Source organism: Hibiscus syriacus, unplaced genomic scaffold (genome assembly GCF_006381635.1).
Source record: "Hibiscus syriacus cultivar Baekdansim isolate YM2019G1 unplaced genomic scaffold, ASM638163v2 tig00112429_pilon, whole genome shotgun sequence".
In the NCBI taxonomy this organism is placed as follows: domain Eukaryota; kingdom Viridiplantae; phylum Streptophyta; class Magnoliopsida; order Malvales; family Malvaceae; genus Hibiscus; species Hibiscus syriacus.
In genome coordinates this window covers 196455-208761 of record NW_024063330.1, presented here as the reverse complement: position 1 = coordinate 208761, position 12307 = coordinate 196455, and the positions used below count along the sequence as shown (strand labels likewise).

General features: G+C 35.3%; 1 protein-coding gene across 1 annotated transcript; it reads left to right on the top strand.

Annotated features, from left to right (window-relative positions):
* The first annotated feature begins 252 nt into the window (after positions 1-252).
* LOC120179571 (nuclear transport factor 2A-like) lies at positions 253-10085 on the top strand. Its single transcript, XM_039185139.1, has 3 exons — positions 253-428; positions 8936-9158; positions 10005-10085. Exons 1-3 carry the CDS (start codon positions 253-255, stop codon positions 10077-10079), a joined length of 474 nt encoding a protein of 157 aa, XP_039041070.1. The 3' UTR covers positions 10080-10085.
* The last annotated feature ends 2222 nt before the right edge of the window (positions 10086-12307 follow it).

The window sequence follows — 12307 nt, the reverse complement described above, 5'->3', positions numbered from 1 at the left end:
GTTAATCGATTAAAACCTCAACTCCCTGATTGGATATCACATAATCAATCAGGTTTCGTGCCGGGACATAATATTACTGATAATATTATCCTCTCCCAGGAAGTAATTCATTCCATGAAACTAAAGAAATGGTCTAAGGCATACATAGCAATTAAAGTTGATCTCGTAAAAACATATGACCAATTAGAATGAGAGTTTATTGAAGAGACTCTTATTGAGGTGTGATTACCTCTTAAATTCATCAACTGGATCATGACCTGTGTCACGACTGTTACAACTCAAGTATTATGGAATGGGGTTGTTACAGAGAGCTTTAAACCTTCACGGGGCATTGGTCAAGGGGATCCTCTAGCCCCATATATCTTTGTACTCTGCATGGAGCGGTTGTCTCATGCTATCAATCGAAGGGTTGATTCTGGGTCTTTGAGGCAAATTCACCTCTCCCGAGGGGGTCGGGCATTTCACATCTCTTCTTCGTAGATGAACTAATTCCTTTTGCTGAAGCCTCAATGGGGCAAGTGATGGTGATTAAAGAGGTTATGGAAGGTTTTTGCACTTGTTCTATTCATCGTGTAAGTCAGGCAAAAACTAATATCTTCTTTTTTTTAAGAATTGCGATGCCACGAGGAAAACGATGATTGCTAATGCACTTGGATTTTAAGAAGTTACCAATCTGGAGAATTATCTTGGGATTCTCCTTCTTCATAACATGTTTACAAATGCCACATACAAGTATTGGATTGAAAGAGTGGAACAACACCTCTTGGGTTGGGCGGCTAAAACCTTATCTATGGTCGGTCGTATTACTCTTGCAAAGTCGGTACTTCAGACAATCTCATATTATACGATGTAGTCCTCTTGGCTACCGAAAGGTACGTGTGAAACGTTATAAAAGCTTATCCGATGATTTTTATGGAATACGAATAAGGGAACCAATACACTAGCCTTGATCAAATGGGAGGTAGTCAAGCAAACAATGGATGAAGGTTGATTGGGCTTCAAAGACTTAGATCGACAAAATAAGACCTTTCTTATGAAGCTTGGTATGAATTTGGTTGAGGATATGACAAATTATGGATACAACTCATTAAACATTAGTACCGTTGGCGTGGTCAAATTCCTGAAATCATAAACCATCCAAGATGTTCCAAGTTGTGGAAAGGTTTGGTGTACGTTTGAGAAGATCTCAAGAATAGCGTTATTTGGAGCATTCGAAATGATATGCAAACAGATTTCTGATACGATAATTGGTTAAATGATTCGGACTTGCTAGTTAACCATTGCCTTCACCACCCAACACCTCAACCAACTCCCATGCTCGATGATCATGGCTACTGGAAATTGGGACTGGGAGAGGTTGTGTGGTCTTGTGTCGAACCACGTCTATAGCAAAATCGCAACAATTTGTCCACCAAATCCTTTGCTTAGTAAGGATAAGTCGGTGTGGAAATTATTGGACAAAAGTACAAGAAAATGCCTAGCAGCTACCGGCTTAGACATTCAACATGGGGCGGCTGGAAAAACAATACATGGGCAGCTATTTTTGAAATGGAAATGAAAATATACAACTTTAGTCCATGTATTTTTAGGGTATTTACAAGATTAGTCCCTAAGCTTCAACTATAAATACCCTAGCTCATTTAACTTCAAAATCATCCCAAAAATCATTTCTTTCTCCCAATACTAGAGAGTTTTTTTGTGAGTATTGAGTGTTTTGTAAACACCTGTAATTTTTCTCTCTTTAGTAAAAGATCTGCAGCAGTCCGAAGACGTAAGCAAAATTGGATGAACTCCGTTATCAATTTCGGGTATTATTTTTCCGCTTTTATTTCGCATTTTCACTAATCTGGATATAGGGAAATTACTCGTTCTCGTTTTATTTCCCAACAACTGGTATCAGAGCTTTTGGTTGTGATTTTTGTCAATTTTTTTTGCAAGGTTACTATTCATTACTATTCATGTAAATAGTAAATTTTGTGAATAGTAAAAAAAAAATCGGCGATACGAATTTATCGACGGGAGTGTTCTAATACACGGTGGTTCGCAAGAATTGTCATAAACGATCCAAAGAAGCTATATTCGAGTGGGAGCGATGGCTGCAGATGAAGGGAATGTGAAAATTGAAAAGTTCGATGGTGCAGACTTTGGCTTTTGGAAGATGCAGATTGAAGATTTTATGTACCATAAAAATCTATATCAACCTCTCTCAGGAAAACAACTAGAGGGCATGAAGAATGAAGACTGGGCTCTTTTCGACAGACAAGCCCTCGGAGTTATCCGACTGACGTTGTCCCGAAATGTTGCTTTCAACATAACAAAGGAAAAGACCACGGCGGGTCTTATGGCGGCTCTCTCCAGTATGTATGAGAAGTCATCGGCCTCAAACAAAGTTCACTTGATGAGGTGATTATTCAATTTACGGATAGCGGAAGGGGCATCAGTGGCTCAACACCTAAATGAACTCAACACAATCACAACCCAGTTGAGTTCTGTGAAAATTGAATTCGATTATGAAGTTCGAGCTTTAATTCTCTTATCGTCTCTACCAGACAGTTGAAATGCTACTGTTACAATAGTCAGCAGCTCGTCGGGAAACAACAAATTGAAATTCGACGATGTTCGGGATCTAGTATTGAGTGAAGAAATTCGACGGAGAGAATCGGGTGAAGCATCAAGCTCCTCAGCTTTGCATACGGAGTCTAGAGGGAGAACTTCAGAAAGAAATTCAAATTATGGCAGATTGAAATCCAGAACGGGAAAATCAAGAACGGGAAAGAAAGATTTTACCTGTTATAATTGTGATAAGAAGGGTCACTTTAAAAGAGATTGACGAGCATTGAAGAAAGATATCGGCGCACAAGAAGCCAACATGACATAGGAGACAGGTGATGCCATGATTCTAAGCGTTAACAGTCTGATTGAATCATGGATCTTGGATTCAGGGGCATCTTTCCACTCCACCCCATGCCGAGAAATCATGGAGAACTATGTTAGTGGTGATTTTGGGAAGGTTCATCTAGCTGATGATGAAACCTTGAAGATCGTCAGAAAAGGAGACATCCGATTAAAGCTGCCAAACCAGACCACCTGGACGCTGAAAGGAGTGAGACATATTCTTGGCCTCAAAAGAAATTTGATTTCTGTAGGACAGCTTGATGGAGAAGGTTATAATATAACCTTTTCAGGCTGTGAATGGAAGATTACCAAAGGAGCACCCGTCATTGCTCGTGGTAAGAAGACTGGTATTCTCCATGTAACCTCAAAATTAGAGAATATCATTGCTGCAGCAGATGCTGACGGAAAATCAAACCTATGGCACCAAAGGCTTGGCCATATGAGTGAGAAAGGGATGAAGACATTTTTATCAAAAGGGAAATTACCGGATCTAAAGAGTGTAGATGTCGGACTATGCGAGGATTGCATATTTGGAAAACAAAAGAAAGTCAGTTTTGCAAAGATTGGCAAGACACCCAAGGCAGAAAGGTTAGAGTTGGTTCATATTGATGTATGGGGATCATCTCTAGTTTCATATCTTGCAGGCTCATTATATTATGTCACCTTCATCGATGATTCTACGAGGAAGGTGTGGGTTTATTTTCTGAAGAATAAATCAGAAGTTTTTTGATACCTTCAGAAAATAGAAGGTCATGGTGAAAAATGGGACTGGTTTGAATGTCAAGCGGTTGAGGTCTGACAATGGAGGAGAGTACAGAAATAATAGATTCAGAGATTTCTGCGCAAACAATGGGATCAAGATGGAGACAACAGTTCCCATGACACCGCAGCAGAATGACGTAGCAGAGTGCATGAACAGAACTCTGAACGAACGTGCCATAAGCATGATGATACATGACGAATTGCCCAAAAATTCTATGGGCTGAAGCCATCAACACTACAGCTGAAAGAAACCTTTCACACTTAAAAGTGTTTGGTTGTATTTCTTATGTACACATAAATTCTGCTGAAAGAAGTAAACTTGATGCCAAGTCCAACAAATGTGTCTTTGTTGGTTATGGTGGTGATGAGTTCGGTTACCGGTTTTGGGATTACGAAAATCGAAAGATCATCAGAAGCAGAGATGTCATTTTCAATGAAAATGTGATGTACAAAGACAGGTCAACCATAAAATCAAGCAGCTCTAACACTGAAGCTGAAACAAAAGAATTTGCTGAGTTCGAGGATTTTTTTGGAAATGATATTCAGATCAGTCCTAAAGCAGTTCAAGAAGAACCAAGCACACCGGAACTGAGACGCTCCTCCATAATTCCTAAACCAACCCAACGTTATTCGCCTTCTTTGCACTACTTGTTGCTGACTGACAATGGTGAACCAGAGTGCTATGATGAAGCAATGCAGGTGGAGGATTCAGTCAAGTGGGAGTCTTCCATGAAAGATGAGATGGATTCGCTTATGTCAAATCAGACGTGGGAATTAGCTGAATTATCATCAGGCAAGAGAAAGTGCTCCATAACAAGTGGATTTACAGAATCAAAGATGAGCACAATGGGAGCAAACACTACAAAGCAAGATTGGTTGTCAAAGGTTTTCAGCAAAAAGAATGTATTGACTACAATGAAATTTTCTCTCCAGTCGTGAAATTGTCTACAATCAGACTGGTGTTGAAAATTGTAGCTGCAGAGAATCTATATCTTGAGCAGTTAGATATAAAGACAACTTTCCTTCATGGTGATTTGGAGGAAGAAATCTATATGATGCAGCTAGAAGGCTTCATAGAGGCAAGCAAAAAAAAAACCTGGTATGCAGATTGAATAAGAGCTTGTATTGTTTAAAACAAGCTCATCGACAGTGGTACAAGAAGTTCGATAGTTTCATGAGTAGCAATGGTTTTACCAGATGCCAAGCAGATCATTGTTGCTACATCAAGAGGTTCGACAACATCTTCATTATTTTATTGTTGTACGTTGATGACTTGCTCATTGCAGGTTCAGACATGCAAGAGATTATAAACTTGAAGTAAAAAATTGTCTAATCAGTTTGCTATGAAGGATATGGGCGTTGTAAAGTAGATTCTTGGGATAGGGATTAAGAGAGACACAAAGTCGAGAACTCTGATGTTATCACAGGTTGAGTACATCAATAAAGTACTCTCCAGGTTCAACATGCAAGATTCTAAACCAGTAAGTATACCTTTAGGTGTTCATTTTAGACTCTCCAAAGAACAGTCACCAAAGACGGAGGAAGAATGTGCACACATGGTGAAAGTATCGTATGCCTCAGCAATTGGAAGTCTGATGTATGCTATGGTTTGTACCAGACCAAATATTGCTCAAGCAGTGGGAGCTGTTAGCAGGTACATGAATAATCCGGGCAAAATACATTGGGAAGCAGTCAAATGGATCCTCAGATATCTGCGGGGTACTACAAACAAAGCACTTTGTTTCAAAGGTGGAGATACGATACTGACAGGCTATGTATATACTGACTTAGCCGTAAATGTTGACATCAGAAAGAGCACTACATGGTATGTCTATACTCTAGGAGGTACTGCAGTGAGTTTGGTTTCTCAACTACAGAAGATAGTTGCTCTCTCCACAACTGAAGCAGAATATGTCGCTATTACGGAAGCCAACAAGGAGATGGTTTGGCTCCAAAGTTTCTTGGAAGAGTTAGGCAAGAAACAAGAAAACAATATCTTTTATTGAGACAGTCAAAGTGCTATCCATCTAGCAAAGAATCCGTCTTTTCATTCTAGGACGAAGCACATACAATTGAAATATCATTTTATATGGTCTCTTCTGGAATATGGGATTTTGAAATTTGAAAAGATTAGTTAAACTCAAAATCCGGCAGACATGTTGACAAAGACGGTGACCACGGACAAACTGAAGTTGTGTTCAACTTCAGTTGGCATGCTAGAGTAATAAGACCAGAAATACTGTTGCATTGCTTGAGGTGTGAAGACAGATTAAAATCAGTCTTCAAGTGGGAGATTATTGGAGAAAATGTCTAGCAGTCGGCGGCTTAGACATTCAACATGGGGCGGCTGGAAAAACAATAAATAGGCAACTATTTTTGAAATGGAAATGGGAATATTGCAACTTTAGTCATTGTATTTTTAGGATATTTACAAGTTTAGTCCCTAAGCTTCAACGATAAATACCCTAGCTCATTTAGCTTCAAAATCATCCCAAAAATCATTTCTTTCCCCCAATACTAGAGAGCTTTCTTGTGAGTAGTGAGTGTTTTGTAAACACCTGTATTTTTTCTCTCTTTAGTAAAAGATCTACAACAGTCCGGAGACGTAAGCAAAATTGATTGAACTCCGTTATCAATTTCGGGTATTATTTTTCCTCTTTTATTTCGCATTCTCACTAATCTGGTTATAGGAAAATTACTCGTTCTCGTTTTATTTCCCAAAAAAATAATAGGTTTACTGTGAAGTCGTCTTGCATGAGTCTATTATGGCGTTGCATGTTAAGGATAGTGTGGACTGGAAGTGGATTTGGAATTTTTAGGTTCCTCAAAGAGTTAAAGTCTTCTTTTGGATTGTGGTTTATGGCAAAATGAGGACAAATGAACGTACAAGGCGCCACCTAGCAATTTCAACAAATTTCCCTCTTCGTAACGCGACAGTGGAGGATATAATGCATGTCCTTCGACGGTGCAACTTTGCCTCTCAAATTTGGAGAAGAATCATTGAATTGGAGCAAATAGTTCGTTTTTTTTTTCGATTTCAAGTTATTCGAGTTAACGCGAGTTATAAATTCGGTTTTTGAATTCGAGTCGAGTTAAAATTTTAAATTTTTGAGTTACTCAAAAAACTGAATATTTGACTAAGTATTTTTTACAGTTTTATGTTTTAGTCCATTATTTTATTATTTCTTCAATTCCTCCTCCATTTTAAGTTCATTTTTACCAAATTTGAACCACATGCTCTTAAACCATAGTAGAATACATGTATAATTTCAATTCATCTTTTTGATAATAAATTTTCTATTTTTCAATTTAGTCCTTCAATTTTTCATAATCTCCTTATTTCTTCAATTCGTCATTTATTTTAAGTCTATTTTTTTTACGAAATTTGATCTACATGCTCCTAAACCATTGTAAAATACATGTGTACCTTCAATTCATCTTTTTTATAACAATTTTTTTATTTTTCAATTTAGTTATTCAATTTTTCATAATCTCCTTATTCCTTCAATTTATGATTTATTTTAAGTCCATTTTTTTTTACCAAATTTGAACCACATGCTCTTATACCACAATAGAATATCTATGTAACTTCGATTGTTATTTTTTTACTAAAGACGTACTCTCTTTTTTATTTAGTCCCTTAACTTTGCATTTTAGTCAATTTGATCTTTTGACTACAATTGTTTGCAAATTCTTTTCTCATCAATTCCTTGACTCATTTATACTCTCATCAATATTTTACCCTCAAAATACTTTCTTTAAACTCGGCTCGATTCAAAAAAAATTCAAGTTAAGTTCGAGTTGTAAAATACGACTCGTCAACTCGAATAACAAGGAATTTTTTGATTCAACTAGACTCGATCGAATGCTCACATCTAATTGAACCGGATAAGCTGAGGATATTCATGTCGATGCCAACGAAAATGTGGATTTTAGCCAATGCAAAGGAGCATGGCCCTTTTTGGATGATACCCACGCACTGGAGTATTCTTTTCCCTATTATATGCTGGAAAATATGGAAGAGACGGTGCAATATTGTGTTTCAACCGAATTTTATGGAGGGTGAGGACTTACTTGTTCAAAGTGTGCGCATGAAAAATGAAATCATCACTCCTTCTATTGACAAGCTTAGCTGTCCGATTATACGACCACCACCATTAAATTTCTCATCATGTTTCGAATAAAACTCAGTTGGTGGTGACCGTTTGTTATATTTGGAGGTGAAAAATGAAAGGGAGAGAAACGATGCGGTTCTTTTTGAAAATTTTCTTTTTTTAAAAAATTAATATTTTTATTATTAAAAATATGTTTAATATAAAAAGCGTCGAAATTATGTCTCAAAAAACGTATTAGTGTCTAAAGAATATTTTACTAAAAATATGTGTATAATGTTTTATCAATTATAATTTTAAGTATCTATCGTTTATTTTTTAATTTTTTAATAATAAAAAATATTTTTAATTAAAAAAAGAAAAAATAATTTATTTATATAAAAACCCAACTTTTTACGGAAATTATAAAAAAATCCTAAAAACTAAAGTATTTCATTTCAACCTCTTTACCAACGGTCGTCGATTATCTGCGGCCATCATCGTAGTCGTCGAACGGTTGGGTCTTGATTGGAATAGCACGGTGGTTCTAATGGTGACAGCGGTGTGATTTATGGACGTCGAAATCGACGAAGAACGACAATGGTGGCTTAAAATTTGATGAACATTTAAATGCTTCTCCACAGCAAACAATAACATATTACGACAAAAAATCATCAAGAGTTTGATCAGGGATCGACGCCGGTGATGATGACGGTGGTGGTGACAGTCACTTTTGGTCGACTGACAACTTTTAGAAAGGGAAAGGAAATAGGAGAAGGGGGCATTTTTTTAATAAAAAATATTTTTTATTTTTTTAAATAAATTCTCAAAATTACTAAAAACGTGACATTTGTCACTTAATAGAGATTTTTAATGGCGGTTAACGTCCTTGAAAAAAAAAAAAAATACAATGGTAGACGTCTAAAGTTGTAACGAAAAAACATTAAATACTTATTTTTAACAAAAAAAAATATTCTTTAGACACCAAAAAATCAATTTAAGATATATTTAAGCACCTAAAAGTGTATTAAGCCAAAAAAAAAAAAAACGATGACATAACACGCAGCCACCTGTAGTTAGATTTTCATTATTAAACTTCAGCCGTTGGATCGATCCTCCTATTAATTCATACATAACCTTCGATCGCCACACAATTCTTCATTTGCCCTTGCACTGTTGTGTCACAGCTTTCTCGAGGCGACGATTCAAATTCTGATAAAGAAGAGAAAATTTCGATGGATCCAAGGCTCTCAGAACATTGTCGCTAAGCTAACCGGCCTTCCTTTCCAGCAGTGCAAGCATAATATCACCACCGTCGATTGCCAGCCATCAGGCGCAGGCGGTGTGCTCGTCTTCGTCTCCGGCACGCTACAACTCGCCGGCGAGCAGCATGCTCTCAAGTTCAGCCAGGTAGCTCTCTTTCTACCGTTTTGTAGGGTTTTTATGATTACTTCAGTGATCGATCGAAGGCTAATATGTTTTTTACTGTTGATTTTATCGGTAATATAGATGACATGATTTCTCGATTCGAATTGTTAGTGATCCATCTGCTTAATTCTGGATTGAGATTTTGATTTATTAGTCAGGATCGTATGAATCGAATTAACTCTATTGCATGAATCAATAGTGATTTGAATTTGCATGCCTTCCATTGATTTTGATAACCGAGTTAAGAAGGGAGACGAGTATAAGATAATCAATATCATAATTACGTTTTGAAGGATATAGATTTTTTTTTGTTCCATTATCTCGCAAAAGAACTTGCTATATCTTATTTTGTTATGATCATGTGGTTCTTCATATTTACATGTTCGTAGTCATTATTTATGGCGATTAATTGGACCTTGTGGGCTCTGTATTTTCCTATCTTCTTGCTTTATGTTGCAAAGTTATAAATAATTGTATGATTACTATAGAAAGAAATCTATAGCTTTCTTCTGTACCTAATGTCTTTTTTATACTCGGCAAGCTTTGGTTGTCAATTTTAATCTTCTATGCTTGCTTAGTTACACTCTTCACTTAATAAATTAGTGGGTGCTCTCATTGCATACTCTGAAAGGTTCACCTGGGGATATTGTTGACCTCCTTATGGTTTATCACTTGCTTTCTCATAGAGCATGTTCTTATCTACTGTAAGTTCCAGGTTTTCGTTTTTAGCCATTTCAAATCCACCATTGAATTGGTTATGATATTGTGACATCTTTTGGTTATCAGCTTTACTAACCGAGACACTTTGGCTTTGCTTTCTGCTCCCAGATGTTTCATTTGATGCCAACACCACAAGGAAGCTTCTATGTGTTGAATGACATATTCAGGTTAAACTACGCATGAAGAGACGCAAATCGCTACAAGGCGATGGAAATACAATATCTCAAGGATTTATAAATTAGTCTGGTTATCTCTCTCATCAGTTCTAGTCATTTTAAACGAAAAATGGAAATATTTTTCCAGTCTTGATTATGTCGGTACCATGTTCCGTTATGGGTTCCATTCCAGTCTCCATATTTCTTCAGAGACGTCTGTTGTGATTGGTTGAGTTGTTGCAAGACGCTGTGTTATGAACTGGATGTGTTTGATTAAAGACGTCTTTTTTAAATTAAAGCATGTGGCTTTCTGAAACAGATTTTCAATCAATAAATCACAGTTGTTGCGGGACGCTGTGTTATGAATTGGATTTTTGAGATATTTTGAAGGATGATAAGGTAAGGTCAAAAATGTCATTTCCATATCTTAATTTGGAAGGATTAAATGTCGATCATTGGATTTGAGATAATTTTTCCATGTTGAATATGAATCCTCAGATTTAAGTGATTAGATTGTAATTTTTGGAACTTACAAGGGAAAACATGAAAAATCAAGATCTTATATTTTTTATGGATATGATGATGTAAAGGATGATGTCATGGAGTGGCATGGATGAAATTATCAAGTTTCATTAATGACAAATTAGTAAATTAATTATAAATGAATTTTAAATTCGTTTAATTATTATAAAGCAATGTGTATCACGATAATTATGAGAGAAATTGTTAGAATTTTTAGCTTTCTTCAAGCTTTGGCCGTGACCTTCATTGTAGGTAAGGGAGAGTTTTTCAATTTGATTTTAAAGCTTCCATGGCTGATTTTTTTGGTTAAGCTATTAGATAGAGAATTAATCTACTTGAAATTCTCTATAATTTGGTATAATTATTTTATGGAAATCATGCTTGGATTATGAATTTCATGATTTGGGTGAATGAAGAACAAGTTTGATTTTGGTGATTTAAAGTTTGATTTTTATGTTATTAAGGTTGTATATTAATTTTCAAGTTTATGTGAAGAGTAAAATTGATTGGAATTGCATAGTTTCGGCCTAGAAAGGTTCATGGAGAATTGGTTGAATTTTGATTGAATTTGATGGTTGAATGATTAGAATTGCATGAATTTAATCATAGGAGCTTGAAATCATGCTTGAAATTGGATGAAAAGTACACCCTAATTTCTTCATTAGGTTCATCCAAGATGAAATATAGGGAAAAATTTGTGGAAAATTATTTTGAGGTTAGAATTGATGAATGGATAAATATGTAAGTTTAGAAAGTTATTTGGACCAATTTGGAAGTTGTTAAAGTAAAAGGACTATTTTGCAAGTTTTGGGAATTATGGGACATTTAATTGAAAATTTTCAATTATAAGGATTCAATGTTGAAATCTAATATTTGGGTACTGAATTTTAAGTTAGAATGTTGATTTAAGACCAAATTGTAAATTTGGTAAAGTGTGATGGTTGAATTCGAATGGATTAGGAAATAAGGGATTGAATTGCAATTATGAAGGTATTGAATTGAATATATTTTTACAATGATGGAGTGTTGGGGATTGATTTGAATAAAGTAAAAATGATGAAGATCAAGATGCAAGTTGTAAGAATTGATAAAGAAATTAAAGATGCTAAATAATGAAAACATTTTAGATTTTTGAATCTAACAAGTAGGTTTGAAAAATCACCAAAAATTCTATAAAAATGATTAGCAAGTTATTTTTATGAATTTTACCACTAGATTGTGTCTATGTTAATAAAATACTAATATATGCTTTGGAATGTATGTGATGTATAAATGACGAACGTGAAGATCAAGATCAAAGAAAAGTTAAAGGTAAAGAAAAAGTTCAAGAGTGCAGCTAGGAACGCTAAATAAGGTTTTTAGTGAGGCATTACCAGGTGCATTCATTTTACTTACTCTATATAAGTATGACATGAGGAGAACTTGCGATGAGTCAACCTCGAATGACTTAAAAAGAAATTGATTTCAATTTGTTTTATTATATTTCATATTATTTTGTTTGATGATTTCTTATGAATGATTTCGGGTATGAACTGTCCAATGTATTTTTATATGATATTTTGATATGTTCGTATTTATGAATATTTTAATATTTAAATGATAGGTGAATGTGATGGAAAGTTTCTTTATATGCGTATTGAGATTTATAGTGTATTATACTTGATTTTGTTAATGTTTAAAAAGATTTTGATGAGTGAATGATGTATGATACTTGATTGTGATGATATTTGAAAA